The 17813-nt window shown below is 42.0% G+C and overlaps 1 protein-coding gene across 21 annotated transcripts in view; it reads left to right on the forward strand.

The window, feature by feature from the left end:
• CADPS (calcium dependent secretion activator) overlaps positions 1 to 17813 on the forward strand; it is a 471836-nt gene that overhangs the window by 212018 nt on the left and 242005 nt on the right. For all 21 annotated transcript variants that reach the window (XM_070776392.1, XM_070776396.1, XM_070776397.1 and 18 more), the window contains exons 4-6: positions 15 to 95; positions 9620 to 9853; positions 14172 to 14293. In XM_070776392.1, the coding sequence (XP_070632493.1) occupies positions 15 to 95; positions 9620 to 9853; positions 14172 to 14293 (437 nt within the window). The remainder of the gene's footprint in view (positions 1 to 14; positions 96 to 9619; positions 9854 to 14171; positions 14294 to 17813) is intronic.

Raw genomic sequence — 17813 nt, forward strand, 5'->3', positions numbered from 1 at the left:
GTGCTTTTGTGCAGCTGGACAATCCGGATGAGCAAGCAGCCCAGATCAGACGAGAGCTGGACGGCCGTCTCCAAATGGCAGACCAAATAGCCAGGGTAAGGAAACTCTGGGGACATGTGCTGGGGAACCAGAGCTGAGTCCCACACAGGGAGAACACTGACTGTTGAGGGCTGTGGAAAGACAAAACTGAGAATCAGAGAGGAAGAAAGATGAGGACAGTCATCCTGATGGAGTCCTCAGCCCTCCTCCTCAGGGCCACTGTCCTTGAGACAATGCATGTATTTCCTGTACTCCAATCCATACTCAGATCCAGCCTCACCTTCCTTCCGAGTCCCTGCCTTATGTTTCCACCCGTCTGCTGAGCATTTCCACTTTGATAATCCCCTTCATTTTAAGTTGGATGTGTTCAAAATCTCACTCCTTACCTTCTTCCTCTGACTGAGTGCCCATACCTACTTTTACTCCTCTTCACGTGGCCTCTGTCTAATTACTGTGGATGACACCTCCTGGTTATTGTCGATTTCTCCTTCCTCCCCACAACACTCCACACTCAGTCTGCCACTCAGCTCGTTGATTCTGCCTCCCAAACGTGGGTCAGATCCCTTTTACTGCATTCCAGCACCACTGCTGGTGCTTCAGTTCAGGTCCTCATCTTCCAGGCCTGGATCTTACAGTAGCCTCCAAATAGGGATCCACTCCCTCGCCATTTTCTGTCCATCCTGCACATAATTGTCATTCTAAACCTTGTATATGGACATCTCAAAACAGAGCCTCAGGATCCTTCAATAGAATACTCCACTGTCCCCAGAACAGAAGCTTGCTCCTTTAGAATGACATTCAAGGCTCTTAATCCACAGACCGTGTCCTTCCTTACTGGCCTCACCCTCCCATTACTTTCCCACCAGGACTCCCCATTCCAGCTGCACAGAATGTCTCCCTCTAACGTGTCCAGGCCCTTTCCAGCCCCACTGTTTTTGTACTCACTAGCGTTTTAACCTGGAATGACCTTCCTCCTCTCTTCTACTTATCACGCCGTCCTACTCAGCCTTCAGTCCTCAATTTAAGACCCCTTCTCTAAGAGCTTGTCCTCCCCACTTTTGTGCTTTCTTTTTTGCTGTATGTAAACCCTTATAATGACAGTTCATGGAGTGGTGATTCTGATGACTGAGAATGATGAGTGATGACTGAGTCTCCCAGTAGGTAGGATTGCTTTAGAGTTGGGGTTTTGCCTTCCTAATGATGACCATGAGCCTAAGTGTTACGTGCTCTTCTGCTGTTCGTTTGTGTGGTTATTCACAGTAGTCACGCTAGTGGTGTTTATTAGTATTGCCTTTGTGTCAAGCATGTTAAATGCTTTACATGTACCATCTCATTCAGTCCTCCAAACGGTCCTGTAATGACATTTCAGTTATTCTTGTTTTAGAGAAGGGAAAAACCTAAGCTAAGCAGTTCTGTAATAGTTAAGAGACTGCACTAGACCTTTAACTCAAGTCTGACTAAGTATCAGGACTGGAACAAGGTGAGATACTCACCTCAGATTCAGAATTTAAAAATTCCGGGTGGGAGGATGTGGGCATCAAAATAATATTTTAATGCAATACTTTAAAAATCATAACCAATGCAAAAATATCCATGAAGAACAAAATATCAACGTTTTAAATAATAGCAGCCTACTGATTCCTATGGTAGCCACAGGCCTTGTGTGCACGTGAGGGTGGGGGCTGTGGGAATTGAGGATGGGCAAGATGGACACAGAGTCGAGCTTGGCATCCAGCCTTCCTCTTTATGGGAAGAAGTGTATCAGGATTTGCACACATGGAAAGGAATTCTACTGGAGGAGAAACCCAAGGGAGATTCCAAGAAGCAGGAAAATTCCCTTTCATGCTCAAGCACTTTTGTTGAAATATTTTGCATCTAGTTTTTGGACACCTTCAAAGTTTATATTCGAGTCAGTCTGGTGGCTAAAAATAGTATACAGTTGTTTGGTTAAAGGTAGTGTAAAAGACTCTCAGTTTGAAAATCCTGCTTAATGTGGGAGTAAACATCATGTACTTCTCTAAAGTCAGTGTCTCCTTGGCAGATTATTCAGAAAATAGAGGTTAGGGTTTGCTCTTAGGCAGCTATTATATCCACAGCTAGTAAGTATTCAAGCGACTTAAAATTTTATACACACTTCCAAAATGAGCTCATGGCACCTTTATTTTAGTTGTCTTGTTTACTTTGAGGCTTAACAAGATAATTTTAGAAACTCACGTAGGCTGATTTTAATTTTTAAAATATCATGGATGAACAGCTGTTAGCATAGTGAGCCAAGTTGCTCATTTCTGATCAGTAAATGAAGAAATTCTCTCCCCTGGCCCACATCACTGGATACTCTGACACCAAATAGAGTACCACTGACAACTTAGAACTAGACTTTCTTGAACAGGGAAATACGCAACTGACGTGAATCTGGGTCAAAATTTACAAAGAATGGAGAATAATTTCAGAGTATATTGAGGGTATATTTAAACATTCAGGAGGATTTCTGTGAGTCTGCCCACTACTATCTTCTGCTGTCCTGGACATTTACTGTCTTCTTTTGCAATATTCATTCACACGCTTGGCCTCCTTGGAGGCCAAGGAGTTACTTTGTCCTGGCAGTGAGCTCCTCATGCAAGTGAAATCAGTCGCAGCTTCCAGCCTGTCCTGGCCACCAGTGATCGGTCCAGAAATGGGTGCACCTGACCAATGAAACCCCTGAGACCTATGGACCATGAACGAACAGAGCTGTGTTGTGTAGTGGTGACAAGATGTTTGCAGTCATGTTCAGTTCTTCCATGTAGGGAAGAGAAGAGAAAAGAGTGGAGCCAGTATACAGAAGTAAACAGACAGACTATCCTGAGATCCTCAAGATGTTCAAACCCCCTAGATCTACTTTGCCTTAACCTGCAGCTGTAGAACTACTTTTTGTCCCGTTTAGTGGAATGCCAAGGAAAATAAATTCTCCTTCTGCTTAAACTAACCTGGCTAATACTAAGGAAGAGTGCGAACTATCTTGTCTACTAGAAATTAAATAAAGTATCAAGTTCTTAGAGAAGAGCTAGGTCGTTAAGAGATATTGAAACAAAGCACCCTTGCTTGTCTTCTTTCAGCATGTCCTGATTTTTCTATTTCTAGCATCACAGTGAATTTTATTGAGGGTGTGCAATTCAACCCATATGGCTGAACTTCAGCTCCTGTAAATATCATAACCAGAAATTCCTGGAGATAGATGTCATCTGCCATACATAATTCACTCTGTCCTCTGAATTATAAGATGAGTGTCTGGATTGCAAATTAGAAGCTCCAACACAGGGAAGCTTTTTACAAGAGGGTGTCGACTCTAAGAATTAGGGAATGTCTCACAGAGCCCATGGGCAAGGTATAGCCAAGATCTAGGAAGGATGTGGAACCAGGGGCCACCCAGGGGTCAAGGTTTCCCCTCTTCTCTTGAGTCTGTGTGTCCCACTCATTATTCCTTCTTTCTCTGCAAATCATCTTTATTTGCTTCTCAAATGAGAAACATGGCTATTCCACAGGTTTTCATTATGGCCAGATAGGAGATGATTCAGACAATCAACCTGTCTCTCTCCCTCTCTCCTCTTTCCCCTTTTTTCACTACCCCTTGCACATTCACAATCTCAAGAGTCAGGCCTCTGAATGACCCAGCTTAGTTCAAGGGCCAGCCCCCGGAGCAGTTGATCAATCCACCATGAAAGGGAGTAAGGGTCTTAATGAAACACGTGGATGCTGGTGATACATCACTGAGGGTGAGGATTCTAACTCTAAAAGCAGGGCTGTGGGTAGAGTGGTCATTATAAATTGGAAGCTGCTTGAAGATATACCCAAAAAACTGTTGCTTGTGTGGTGTTTACTATGTGCCCAACTCTCTCCTAATCATTTTACACCTGAGAACCTATATGACCCTCCAACAACTTTATGTTTATGAGAAAGGTGCTATTATTATCCCCTTCTGAGGATAATAGAAGAGGTTGAGGCATAGACGTTAGAGGGTTTGGCCAAGGTCATTCAGTGACCAGAACCTTCTCTCTTAACCATCATGCACACTACCATCCCAAAATGCCATCCCAAACACAAAGCTTCATTTCCTCATCATCCCAATCCAAGGGTTTGACATGCCTTTCACCCAGGCCTTCACCTCTCTGCATCCTGACCTCTCTCTGCTAATCGGTCCTTTATTAAATCACACTGGCTGTGTGATTTCACATAAAGTCTTTATTCAGACCTGTGACAGACAATTCTGGGCATTGCAATAGTTCTCCCCAATTCAGGCACATCAGAAAGTGTAAGTGGTGCACCAGAGCGCACCTAGCTAGTAAGGAGGAAGCTGAGTGCTTTAATTCCAAGCTTCATGTTCTTTCTTTTCAGTAGTCAGATGACGGGCAGGAAGTTCCACCAGGACAGGACTGTCCCAGCCCCTCCCTCCCTGACGGTTGCCTCTCCTGGAGCCTGCTTTCTCTCTTCCACAATTTACTGTGCGTTCCCTTCAGGTCATCCGGAGGCCCAAATGAAGCAGTAGCACGTGGCAGGCAGAATGGGCTCCTGGCATTCTGAATCCCTTCTACTTTGATTACCTTGGAATCTGGGAAAGAGGTGGTAGGGACCTTGGTGGTTCTGCCAGCAGCATTCTCATCCTCACGCAATTAAACCAAAGGCAGATGTGTGTCCTTTCTTCCTCGGAGAGAAAGGAGCCAAGTGTGAGGTGGCTTTCCTCCACCCGCAGCCCTACCGTGTAATGTGTCAATTCAGTCACACCAGCATCCAACGAGTCATCAGACAGACAGCTGTGTGAGCCCTCACTGTGAACATCAGACACGCTGCCTTAAAAGTCCCATGAAGGGACCTGAATGCATTTCTAAAAGTCTGGTAGGAAAGACTTCTTAATCCCTGCTCAAACATTTTCCCAAATCCTCTCATGTTGACATTAAAGTTCCCCAGATTTCACCCAGGAATTAAGTCTGAGTTATTTAAATTATGTGATTAGAAGTTGACATTGGAGCTTACACCGGCAGCTTGTGGCATTAGTGCTGCTGTGATATTTGCCAGTTCTTTTGGCCACATTTTGGGGTAAAATTCCAAAATTTTTGAGCTAATTACATAAGACAAATACTACAGCTTCTGCAGTATTAGAGGCAGAGGTCTGGGAGTGAAATACCACTGGTTTTTCAAGCTATCATTTAAATGTTGAGTTGCCATTTAAACCCTATTCTCTGCAGAGGAAAATGACTATCTCATTCCGTCGTCCCATTGCAAACATGATGATGTGCCTACGTGAGAAACAGCATCCAAATATTTCTGTGATGGAAAAGTTCTGCTCCCTGCATTGCCAAAAGTCAGATGAGAGTGGATCCTCTCCTTCCAGAGAATGATACCACCTCCACCTTAATAAATGTTCTTGGACCTGGCATCTATCCTGGGTCATAAAGTAGCATAGTGTCCAAGCATATAGTAATTTAGTTCAGTTTTTTTCCTGAAAAATGTGTGTAGGGAGCATCTCCCTGACTCTGACCTTTCACAGGTAGCTAAGAACCCAGGGGAATCTGACTTCAAAGAAAAATCTAAATGCCAGGGAGGTTCATTCAAAGCAAAGTAAGTCTATGTAATTCATAAAAGCTAGAAAGTGCAATGAAGCCACTTAAGCACAGCTTTGAGTAAAAGAACCAATCCAGGAAGCTGTACTAGCTGTGCCCCAAATGCTTCTAGTATCTGTGATGCTGATTTTTACAATAACTACCAAGACCTCCTTTCTCTCGTTTAACACACTCACCCTTCCCCCATCACTCCCTACACTTCACCCATCTCCCAGCATTGTACAGGCCACGTTGGCGGTGATGGTGGGGTGGCCACTGCTGTGGAGGACTTGGCTCTGGCCCATGCTCTGCTGAGCACTGTGAGCTGTACAGCGAGGTCTGTGGAGGGTGCTCACTGCTGAGAGGCCCCGAAGGGTTCACCTCGGCCCTGACGCCACTTGGGGCCAGATAATCCAGCCCTGTTGTGTGGGCTCTGGGTTTCAAACTCAGTTCTGCTGATTATGGATGGAACTTCTGTATCTCATTTTTGTCCAGCAAATGGGAATAAATGGCAGCACCAGCCTCACTGGGTTGTGGAAAGATTAAAGGAGGAAGAGCATATACAGTGCTTAACTTAGTGCCCAGTAACCTGTAAATGCCACCTAGCAGCATGGTCTTTTCTGCGTTCACCACTATGACTGTTGCTATTGTTGTTATTAGAGTGCTAGTAGTAGCATGGTGCCTGATACAATTTGATATGTATATCTGTGTAGGAATATATGTATATATGCATATACATATATGTGTGTGTGTAAATATACATATATATGGGCTGAGTATATGTGTATGCATATCTATGTATGTCTATGAATGCTCAGTGGTCAAAAAGTATTAATGTTTATTATCTCTTCCTCTTCACAATAACTTTTTAAGCTTTGTCATTCACATTTCAGATATAAACACTGTTATTCAGACAGGTGAAGAAACCTGTTCAAAGTCACATAACTAGTGAATGGCAGGCCCAGGATTCACGGCGAGTCTGTTTCACCCGTGTGGACTGGATAAGGCTCCTCAGTGCCCCTTTGCGCCTGCACAGGCCTCTCACACCACGTGTGTCACACGGTGCCTGGGCGCTTTCTGATGATCCCCCCACTTCTCAGCGACTCCTTCATTCCTAGTGATAGCTGTACTGTCTAACGGGTGCTAGGAGCCCAGGAAGGGTCTGAGACGTTGTACTGACTTGGCACATCTGTAGGCAAGCTCCACATCTGGAGAGTGTCCTTGTACCACAGCCTTCCTTCTGACCATCTACAATGTCAGTTGTGCCTTGGGGTCTAAGGATTCTTTATCCAAGGACCCTTGCCAGCTTTTACATGTAGCTGCTTCATTCTATATGAGTGAAAATGAAGAGACATAAAAGCAAAGCAAATGACTGGCAGAGCTGTTAGCACTTTCAAATGCTGTTTTTCAAGATGTTCCCCAAATCCCTCAGTGTGGCTGAGCATCAGTAACTCCAGAAGGAACTGTCCTTGGGAGGCGTCCCGACTGTGGAATGTTATTATCCCAAAACCAAAACGAATGACCGGCAGAGAATTTCTATGGGAGGCTTTCTCCACTCGCGTGCTGTGTCTTTCATAAAGCAATATGAATAAGCAATCCTTTTGTCAAGGCTGATTTACTTTTATGCTTGGGAATGTAGCAATTGAGATGGACGACTACATTTTCCTTATTTTGGCACAACTTCAGCTTTGAAATGTATTTATAATGGGTGTGCTGCTGAAGACACCACTTTAGAACCTCAGCTGAGATTGACAGAATGCTATTGCATCTCAAGGCTTAAGTACTCAGAGCAGAAAAATGGCCTTATTTTCCCTTGCAGACCTCAGTTTTATGAGCCTGTTTTTATGCTGTTGTTAGGAACTGTCCAAGTTCTAGGAGGAGTGATCACTCTGGATTTTTCCAATATTCTGCTGTAGAAAGTTTGGTGGAACCCACCTCTGGGCCAGAGTGGTAGTCTCTATAACCACTGAGTCTTCTTCCAGAGTTTCAAGACTGTGGCAGAGTTTCAAAGCCTTTCAAATGAAAAGGCCTTCGGTGAGTCCCAAAGATGTGTGTGATGAAGGATCACACTTGATAGTAAGGCTGACTGGCAGGAAAGAACCCACTTCCTAGTCAGGATGGTTTTTCTCTCCATCTCTATGGCAACTGCAGGGCCAGCTGCTTCTAGTACAAATTAAAGATACCACTTACCCAGCTCCCCCAATATCCCATACAGATATGAGGTTTGGGCCCAAATATAAGGAGAAGGAGATATATGAGTGTAACAGCCTTCAGGCTATTATTATGTAACCTTTGCTGCTTGGCAGTCTTAACATAAATTAACTTACCTCATCCTTCTCTTCACTTGTAAGAAGCGCCACGTTCAAAACGAGATGGAGAAATATTTGCAACCGTGTTCAGCTTATATAGACCTTCTTGGATTTATGGTTGCCTGTTATATTTTTCATGGAAAACCAGCAAATACAAGTGGCCATGTCTCAGCCACATCAACCCAATGTCAAACTCATCCTCATCCATCACACACTCAGCCCAAGGGTCACCTTCTCTAGAAAGCCACCTCTAAATCTTTCAGGAAGATTTCAGTTCTCATCTACTTCCATCATAGCATCTACCTTGATGTTTCCAGTCCGTGTTCCCTGTGATCTAGGTGGAGTTCTATCCTGAGCCACAGAGACGGAAGACATAACTCAGGTCTAAGCAATTCAACATGACCCACCACTGGCCATAGAAGCTGGTTCAGGGTATGCACATCAGAGTTCTGAGAATTCTGAGATAAAGATGATCCATCTTCTGTGAGCATCACGAGAGAAGATGTTCACTCTTTCTTTAGGTAGGGTGCTGTGGTATTGTGAAGTACAGGCTTTAGCAACCTTTTTATGACATAAAGAGGAGCCAGACTGAGCATGAAGCCAACTCAGAGAAACCCAAACCCAGTTTTGAAGGAAAAACTCAGTTATAATGATATTATCTGACTCCTCATTCCAGCCTTGTTGGAAGCTGCTGCTACCCTAGGACATTTTCAAACCAGTACATTCCTTTTATTGTTTAAGTCAGTTCAAACTGGATTTTTCTGTCACTTCCAAAAAAAAAAAAAGACATCAAACTGATTTGACTTGCCCCTCACCTGCTCAGTTATGGAGCTGGGCTGCAGAGGGCTGATTCTTTGAGAAAGTGATTGATCCAGAGTCTACTCATTCGAGTCATCTAGACAACTTAGAGCTGTGAAGAAACACATAGCCTGGCTAAAGCAAGTTGCCATTACAACTGAACTCTTAAGAAAGGGGAAACTAGGGGAATTTCCCAGTGGTCCAGTGGTTTAGACTCCACACTTCTGCAGGCAGTGTGGGTTCAGTGATCCCACATGCTGCATGGGATGGTCAAAAAAAGAGCAAAAAACAAAAACAGAGAGTTCAGTTCTGATACTGAGTTGTTTTGTCTTCTTTTCTAAGGAATTTTAATCATGTTTTTCATCACTTCATTAATTTTTCTTGAAAACAGTTAAGTATTCCTCTTAGAAATAGCCACAGGCTACATTTGAAACATCTCAAATGAGCTCCTTTTGAATTATTCATGTGAGAAAATCTCTATAGATATCCAGAAATAAGGTGTCTTTCTGTCTCCTTAACTTAAAAACAACTGACTGCATTTTCCTAAAAAAAGAAAAACTGATTTGAAACCAGATTTGAAAAAACATCACCCCATTTTTCATTCCATAAATCAAATATTCTGACGATAGCTGGGAGGGGAAAGATAGAACTATAATAAACATTTCTTTCTTTCTTACTGTATATTATGTGTTTCTTACCTGTTAGAGATAATAAATAACTAGAAGGCAGGCAGCTGTCTACTCAACTCGACTGAACATTTTTCTAGCATGTGCCACAGTATCTAGGAAAATTTCACTAGTGGTAGATGTCATCAGAACTCAGGGCTGAAAGATGAAAATCTTTTATGTAAATCAAGTCTTTATTTACTCCATGGCTCATTCCTTTCTTTTTCTTTACAAGGAACGCAAATTTCCCAAGTTCGTATCCAAAGAAATGGAAAACATGTACATTGAGGAGCTGAAGTCATCCGTCAACCTGCTGATGGCTAATTTGGAGAGCATGCCAGTGTCCAAAGGCGGCGAGTTCAAGCTTCAGAAACTCAAACGCAGCCACAATGCTTCCATCATTGACATGGGTGAGGAGAGTGAGAACCAGCTGTCCAAATCAGACGTCGTGCTGTCTTTCTCCTTGGAGGTAAAAAGCCCTAAATCCTTGAGACCTTCCTGGCAGAGCAGGCCAGACCGGGGTGATTAGCTGCATCACAATCAGCTGTTCTCCTTTTTGCTCCCCAGGAGCAGTTATTAAAATAACAGCTTGCTAGGCATGGGTCAGCTAATCAGCGAGTAATTTCCCATCTCCAGGAAACCATCCTTTTCCTTAGGAAATGCAATCTTAAGAACCACCTACTAAATTTAATGTTGAATTACTTTGCCCATCTTAAAGCAGTTCTGAAGGATTTTGCAAATATCTTGTACAATTTAGAAAGTTTAACATTTTGGTAACCTATGTAAAAAAAAAAACAAACAAACAATCTAGCTTCATTTCATGGTAGGTTGACAGTTTTCTTTCTGGTTCTCTCTCGCATTGGCTTCCCCATAGAAATGTCCTTGTTGCAGTGGAGACTTGTTTAGTTTGTCTCATTATCCCAAGAAAGAATCCCTTTGGGCCAGAATTATGGCAGAAGTCTCAACATGTCAGTAGTTGTCTGTCACTTTGACTCACATGTTTGTTTATCATACATGCAATGTAAGGAGTGGATCCGATCTAACTGCATCAGAGTTATTAAAAACTGGTTCAGTGTGCACATTCCAGCACCCCCAAAACTGTTGACCCAAATCTCTAGAGGAGGAGAATATAAAATGGTGTGGCCACTTTTGAAAATAGCTTTGTGGTTGCTCAAAATGGTAAGCATAAAATTACCAGGTGATCCAGCAATTCCACTCTTAGATATCTGCCCTAGAGAGATGAAAATACATGTCTCCACAAAGACTTGCTCACAAATGTTTATAGCAGCATCATTCAGTATAGCAAAAAATGGAAACAGTCTAAATGTCTATCAACAGATGAATGAATAGACAAAAATGTGGTACGTCCATAGAATGCTCTTCACCAATTAAAAATTAATAAGTTACTGATACATTTTTTAAAATATAGACGAACCTTCAAAACATTATGCTTAGTGAAAGAAGCCAGATGCAAGAGGCCACATATTATTTGATGCCATTGATATGAAATGTCCAAAAAGGCACATATCCAGAAACTGAAAGTAGGTTAGTGTTGTCTAGGACAGGAGGTAGCAATGATCATAAGGAAACTTATTGGGGGAGAGAAAAATGTTCCAAGCAGTGATTTGTTATGATGGTTGTACAATCTAATAAACTTACTGAAATTACCATATTGTGCACTTGAAACGGTGAATTATATGATATGTAAAACATGCCTCATAGCCCTGGAACGTGCGTTTTAAGGAGCTATCCAGGTATCCTTACATACTCCAAAGTTGGAGACCCATTCATAAAATATGAAAGCTCAAACTCTGTAAGGATTTTATGATAATCCAAGATAGGAAACTAAGAGAATAGATCAAATTTCTATAGATTTAATTAAAATTTGTAAAGATTAAATTAACATTTTAGAACATCATTAAGGCTTGCTGTGAATGAACTGCCGGTAATTTGTTTTACTGTGCTCAGTTCAGATTGGGATAGTCACATTGCAGTATTTTCAACATGTATTTTGCAAGTGGAAGAGGCAGTATTCAGTTAAATATAGAGCACTTTGTGTATGAAAAAATTACCAGTGTAATTTCACACAAACTTCCTTCCTTTTTTTCATACTGCCACCTGAGATACTGAATGCTTTTTCTTAGGTGTCTTTGAATTTGATTATTGCCAATTAAAGGTGGCAATTTATTCCCTACTGCCTCTTGTCTTCCTGCTAAAAGGTGAGGGAAAACTGGTTTATTGATTTGCATGAAGCTTTTAAGTCTGTAATTTTCTAATTCTTTATCAGTGCTCAGTATTAAACAGCTGATTGTCAAAAATACCGATGTGGGTGAGTTCCCAGCCGTACCCCCATGTGTACACGAGTCAAACAGGTTGTAACTTGTAAGTGCAAGTGCAAAATGAAGCGCCCTAGGTTTCCCAAGTACTTTGTAATTAGAGCGCTAGATTGCTCATCATTCTAAGTCAGCAACGGAAGGCCTTGTGTATCTGTTTGTGAATGTGTTTTGGTGGACACAGCGAGGGGACCTAAAAAGAGACAGAGAGAGAGAGGACGGTCATCCCATCAGGGTAGACTAGGTTTGAATTCGTAGGCTCGTACCATATATATTTTATGTAATTATAGAATTGCATGGCTGGAAGGGACAGTAGAGAACAGTTCCCTGAAGCAGGAGAACTGATGTCCGGGAATACAGGGGAGTGTCCCTGGGGAGGTGGTGGTTGGGGAGAAGTGTTCTGATGAAAACCAGTAGGTATCTGTAGAATCCTTCACCATCATTCACTCAGTGAATCCTCACAACAACCCTTCAAGGCATTTGCAGATATGGAAACAAAGCCTTGGAGTAGTTAGCTGCTAAGTCGCTTCAGTTGTGTCCGACTCTGTGTGACCCCATAGATGGCATTCCACCAGGCTCTCCCGTCCCTGGGATTTTCCAGGCAAGAACACTGGAGTGGGTTGCCATTTCTTTCTCCAATGCAAGAAAGTGAAAAGTGAAAGTGAAGTCGCTTAGTCGTGTCCGACTCTTAGCGACCCCATGGACTGCAGCCCACCAGGCTCCTCTGTCCATGGGATTTTCCAGGCAAGAGTACTGGAGTGGGGTGCCATCGCCTTAGTTAAGAACCTTGTAAATCATTACACAGCTAGTGAAGATGCAGGTTCAGGATTTGAACTCAGATCTTTAAAACTCCAAAAATTGTGTTCTTTCCCTAGAGCCTCTCACATTTTTCATTTGATGGTTCTTTCCACCTAGTGAAAAGATGTTCAGTTACATGCATCATCTCATTAGATCCTTACACAGTAGCCATAGAGAGAGAGAGAACCTGTACCATTATCCCCACTCTACAGATGAGGAAACTGAGGCTCAGGAGATTTAAAAGTAGAGTGACTTGATAGTCAAGATTTGCCCAGTATCTGATGAGTGGTATACTGGCCTCTGGATCTGCAGCATCAGGATCTGCACCACCAGGGAACTAGTTACAAATGAGAAGTCTTGGGCTCTACCCATGACGTGCTTGTCAGCAGCTAAGTGGGTGAAGCCCAGCAGTGTCTGGCTTATCCTTCTAGGCAATTCTGATTCACACTGAATTTGAGAATCCCTGGGCTATTATGCAGAAAATTGACTTGTGAATCCTGAGGCAATGCAGGCCCTATTGTTTTAGGGCTGCAATTCTTTGAATTGAGCCTGTTTAAGAAGTGTACTTTTTTTGCACATCCATAATCTTTCTCATTATATAATGCCATTAGCTCTTTTGGAGTACAAGTCAGTGATTTGTTAATATCCCTTGGTCTTTATCGATCTCTGATGCAAGTCATTGTTCCTGATTTTTAAATCAGTGTCTTCTCTTCTCTGCTCCCTTCTCTCTGATGAGTGGCAGTATGTACCACTAAATATGAAAATAGCAGGTGACTGAATGGAGTTGGAGGGTAGTGATGGGAAATGCCAGGTGTTGTAAATAATATAACTTGGTCAATCCAAACCCAGCCTTTTTCTCAGTCTAGACAGAAAGTATAAAATTGTGGCTTTTTTTTTTTTTTTTTTTCACTCTACAACGATAGCCTGTACAGAATTTGTTTATTTCTCTGTCTTAAAATTATTGTCACAATTTCAAGTTCAGATTTTTAACTTTGACTGTGATTCAGGTTTCCATTTTCTGGTAGCAGAAGCTGGAGTATTTGGCAATCCATTTACCTCTAGACTGAAGTAAAGCAAGGCAACAGGGGCTGTAGCAAAGTAGCAGTTGCCCCATTTAAATGGAGCTCTCCAGTTTGCCACAGTCCCCATCTCTGACTCTCATGTCAAATGGTACTTGCCCTTTGTCTTAGCACTTGTGTTATCACTTACTTTTTGTAGAGAGGAAAGTGAATTTCTTGGCCTATGTCTCCATCAGGTTCTGAGTTAAAAGCTAGACTCTATTTTTTTTTTAAATCTATTTTTTTTAAAAAATAGATTTTTTAAAAATCTATTTCTTATGGCAATGAAAAATCAAGATCTTATGTGTTTTTAACACAGAAAAGAGTAGCCCGTTCCACTTAATCTGGCTCCTGTGTGCATCTGAGTTAGTGAACCTTGTCTTTCCATCTGGGAGGCAATAAGCTGCACTATGAAGAATTGCATCTTTGTGCTGGATATGTCCCAGCATGGCCGGTAGAAACCTGATTGAAGTTCTCAGATACCTGTTGGGGTTTTGTGTATATGCATGAGACAGGTCTTAACGTGTCTATTTTCCTCTGGCTGACGCTGTCCATAGACTTTGACAGTAAACTCTGCTGTGTGCGACTCTGTTTGCAGGTGGTGATCATGGAAGTCCAAGGCCTCAAATCCTTAGCTCCAAATCGCATCGTATATTGCACGATGGAGGTGGAAGGAGGAGAGAAACTACAGACCGACCAGGCCGAGGCTTCAAAACCAACGTAAGTTGTGTTTCTCCACGGTTCACCTTCCAGGTGGTTCTCATTGGCATCATTTGGGCCAACTCCCAAGTTGAAGATTGGTTTCCCCAGAAGATTACAGTGACATCCACCTTGTTTATTCTCCAGACAGAATGACTTGACTACATTTTCACTTAGCAGCCTTAATAAGGGTTCCATTCCTTCACAGCAGAGAACAGAAGGAAATGTGAGATACAGTCTCCTTTCTGGAGATTTTATCCGTTTACCTGACAGAGTTTAGTCATCACCTGCTGGTTTCAACAGGATATGCAGGGGAGCTTGATAGAATTATTTTTTATTATATTTACTAAATAATATTTGGTTTACAGTATAAGCATTTTTTCCAAAATCTTTCTCTGTGCGCCACAGTTATGAATATATCAGCTAAGCAGTACGTTACATGAGGCACAATCCATTAATTTGTTAGGTAAACACATATTTATTAAGGACTCCCTGTGTGTGTACAGTGCACGGTTGCACAGTGGAGAGGAAAGTAGTCTCTGTTATAGCCCAGCAGAGCTTAGAGTTGAGTGGGGGAACAGGAAAAGAGTCTCACAAATTTATAGCTACAAATAGATGCAAATGCTGAGAAAGAAGGAGTGCTTTGTGAGGACACATCAGGGGAACCTGAACCAGTGTGTAGAGACAGATTCAGAGCAGGCCTTCTTGAGAAGTTATAAGACATTTAGGCTAGTATTATAAAAGCTGAGCAAAGGAGTTGGGAGTAGAAAGAGCATTCCATGCAGAGTCAGCTTGTGCAAAGGCCCTGTGGTCAGCAGAGGCCCTGTGGCATGGCAGCATTGAAAGAAGGCCAGTGGGGCTGGAGTCCAGAGAACAAAGTATGCCATAATCTGCCACAAGGCAGGAAGGGGCCACACCATGAAGAACCTTGCTAGACGACAGAGAGGAAGGATAGGCATGTGTGATTAGACATGTGTTTTGAGAGGATTACCCTAGCTGCAGTAAAAAGGGCTGGAGTCAATGTAGGAGGCCACTTAGGATTCTATTGAGTTGGTTCCCAGGAGCTATGATGATGAATGTATTTGGGTCAATAGACACTCAGGCTGCAAAAAATTCTTGAGAGATCACTGTTCTCTTCCCTCCCTCCCTACTGCCTCTTTCCTTTTCTATCTCAGTTAAACTAGCCTAGGATAAGGAACATCTTTTTTATTGTTAATTCAGAATAAAGTCATAAAAAGGATAACCCCTAACAGCAGCTCTCCTCCTCCAAAGCATTATGAGCTGTTTGGCAGAACATGAATAACGTACTGAGATGTTTAAACAAAATAGTTCAAAGAAAGCACTGAATGTTTCCCTGACTAGGGAAAATCTGAGGGCATTGTGTGCCTTCAAGTGGTTCTTTGTATGAATACGCAAAGGCCTCAGATGCTCAAATCTGGGTGAAATTAACGAATGCGTGGAGGAGGAAGTTGGAACCAAAGCAACTTGTCACACTCCATCCTTCCTCCCTTTTTAAAAATTTAGTTTCAGACCGAAAATGAATGCTGTTTCTTTTTTATCACCATTGATAAAAATCCCAGTTTTCCCCCCAGCTGTCACCATAGCCTGATCATAATCAATGCTGTTAGGTTGTTGCATTATTTATATGTGCTTTTGGAAAATGTGTCATGTGGTGGGAAGAAAAACTTCTTTGGTGTTCATGCTAACATTTTAAGAAGTTGAGCCCAATATAGTGTCATATATAGAGAAGGAAGGAAAAAACTCTGATTATTTGAACATGCTGTTGTTTGATATTAGCTACTTAACTCAAAATGTAATTCATATCAGTTTATGGGGTTTAAAGGTTTCAGTTGCCAAGGTGAAGGATGAGCTGATTTTCGTGTGCATATGAATACTTAAAACAGAGTTTCAGATTACAAATATTGAATGCTTTGGTTATACATTTACTCACTTCCATACATGTGCGTTATTATGTCCATATTAATAAACATCTCACACTGAAGCATTTTGCTTTTCTAGCTAGAAGTTAAGTTTTTTCTTTATTACTCTTCAGTCAGTGAGTAGGTATTAGCAGAACCCCACAGAGTGCTTGTTTGTATTTTTTGTTTTTTAATACCATAAGAATGCAGCTTTCATAACTATCATCAGGTCAAATCAGTCAGTAGTGGCTAACTAGAGTGCTGTTTTGAGAATGGTTCTGAAGCCAGATCTATATTCAGAGGAAAATAAAGCGTAATCAATATGATAAAAGAGGCACGCGTGCCTTGTGTTTGCCATTTCTAGAGTATCTCAAAGAGGTCTACCAAATTCATGTTTCTTCCTGTCTCTTCCTTTCTCCTTCCTATATGGATTCTCCTTCTAAGCTCTGCTCAGCTGCCTTCTAAAGCCGCAGGTGTTTCTCCGCTCCTCTGCCCTTTTCTTCATCATAGCTCACTGCTAATACTGCTGCTCTGCCTCCAGTTTCATCCGACAGGATGAAGGAGCCCGTGCACATTCACGCAGGTGCATTTTCTTCTTCCCTCTCGTTAGGACTTACTCAGAATCCTCTTCATCATTTCCTTTCTCTGAAGCTTGTATTTCTTCTCCTTTCCTCCTTGGTTCTGCTCACAGTTTTTCCCATTACTAATCTCTAACTGTCATCTCTGCTACTTGATTTTGATTACCCCAAAAAGTACCCTTTGGAGGGTCATCTTTCATCTGCCCTAATAACTCCACTTCATTATCTGACAAATTTAGCCCTTTTCCTGCCCTATTCATCTTCTGATTCTTGTCTCTGACTATTCCTACAACCAACTGATGCCCAACTGATGACACATTCTAAAACCAGGATTCCTGCTGCTAAGTCGCTTCAGTCGTGTCCGACTCTGTGCGACCCCATAGACGGCAACCCACCAGGTTCCCCTGTTCCTGGGCAAAGAAAAACACTGCCTCATGGTAAGAAAATCCCTCTACTCTCTTTCACAGGAGGTGGGCAAATATATCTGAGTTCTTGAAACCACAGTCTTTCCCTCTCCACTTGCACGCCTTCCTGAGAAGCTCACTGAAAAGGGGGATTTCAGTGACTCCTGCCTCAGCCCCTCATCAGTTTCCTACCAAAGCAGAAATGGTATGTTGCAAATGAAGGCAACGGTTTTTAAAGTAAGTATATCTCTTGAAAAAAATCTGAGATATACTTACTTTAAAAAACGTTGCCTCTGCCGGCATTCAGAAGTTGTTTTGTGGAATTTACTCGACGTTTGAGCAAGCTCTGGGAGTTGGTGATGGATAGGGAAGCCTGGCTTGCTGCAGGCCATGGTGTCACAAAGAGTTGGATACAACTGAGCGACTCAACTGAACTGAACAAGGATGAATATTTATCATGAGAATTATTGGGCTTAAAACTACTTATGAAGATGATATATCAGATGTATTAAAAGTATATTCAGATGATCAAAGAAAAGGAAATTTCTTTATTTTTCTCTAGAGCTGATCTGATAAGTTCTTACTTACACTGTAGTAGATAAAAGAAAGTGAAATTTTAATCTAAACCTGTAAATGTAAT

This window comes from Bos indicus, chromosome 22 (assembly GCF_029378745.1).
Source record: "Bos indicus isolate NIAB-ARS_2022 breed Sahiwal x Tharparkar chromosome 22, NIAB-ARS_B.indTharparkar_mat_pri_1.0, whole genome shotgun sequence".
Taxonomy (NCBI): domain Eukaryota; kingdom Metazoa; phylum Chordata; class Mammalia; order Artiodactyla; family Bovidae; genus Bos; species Bos indicus.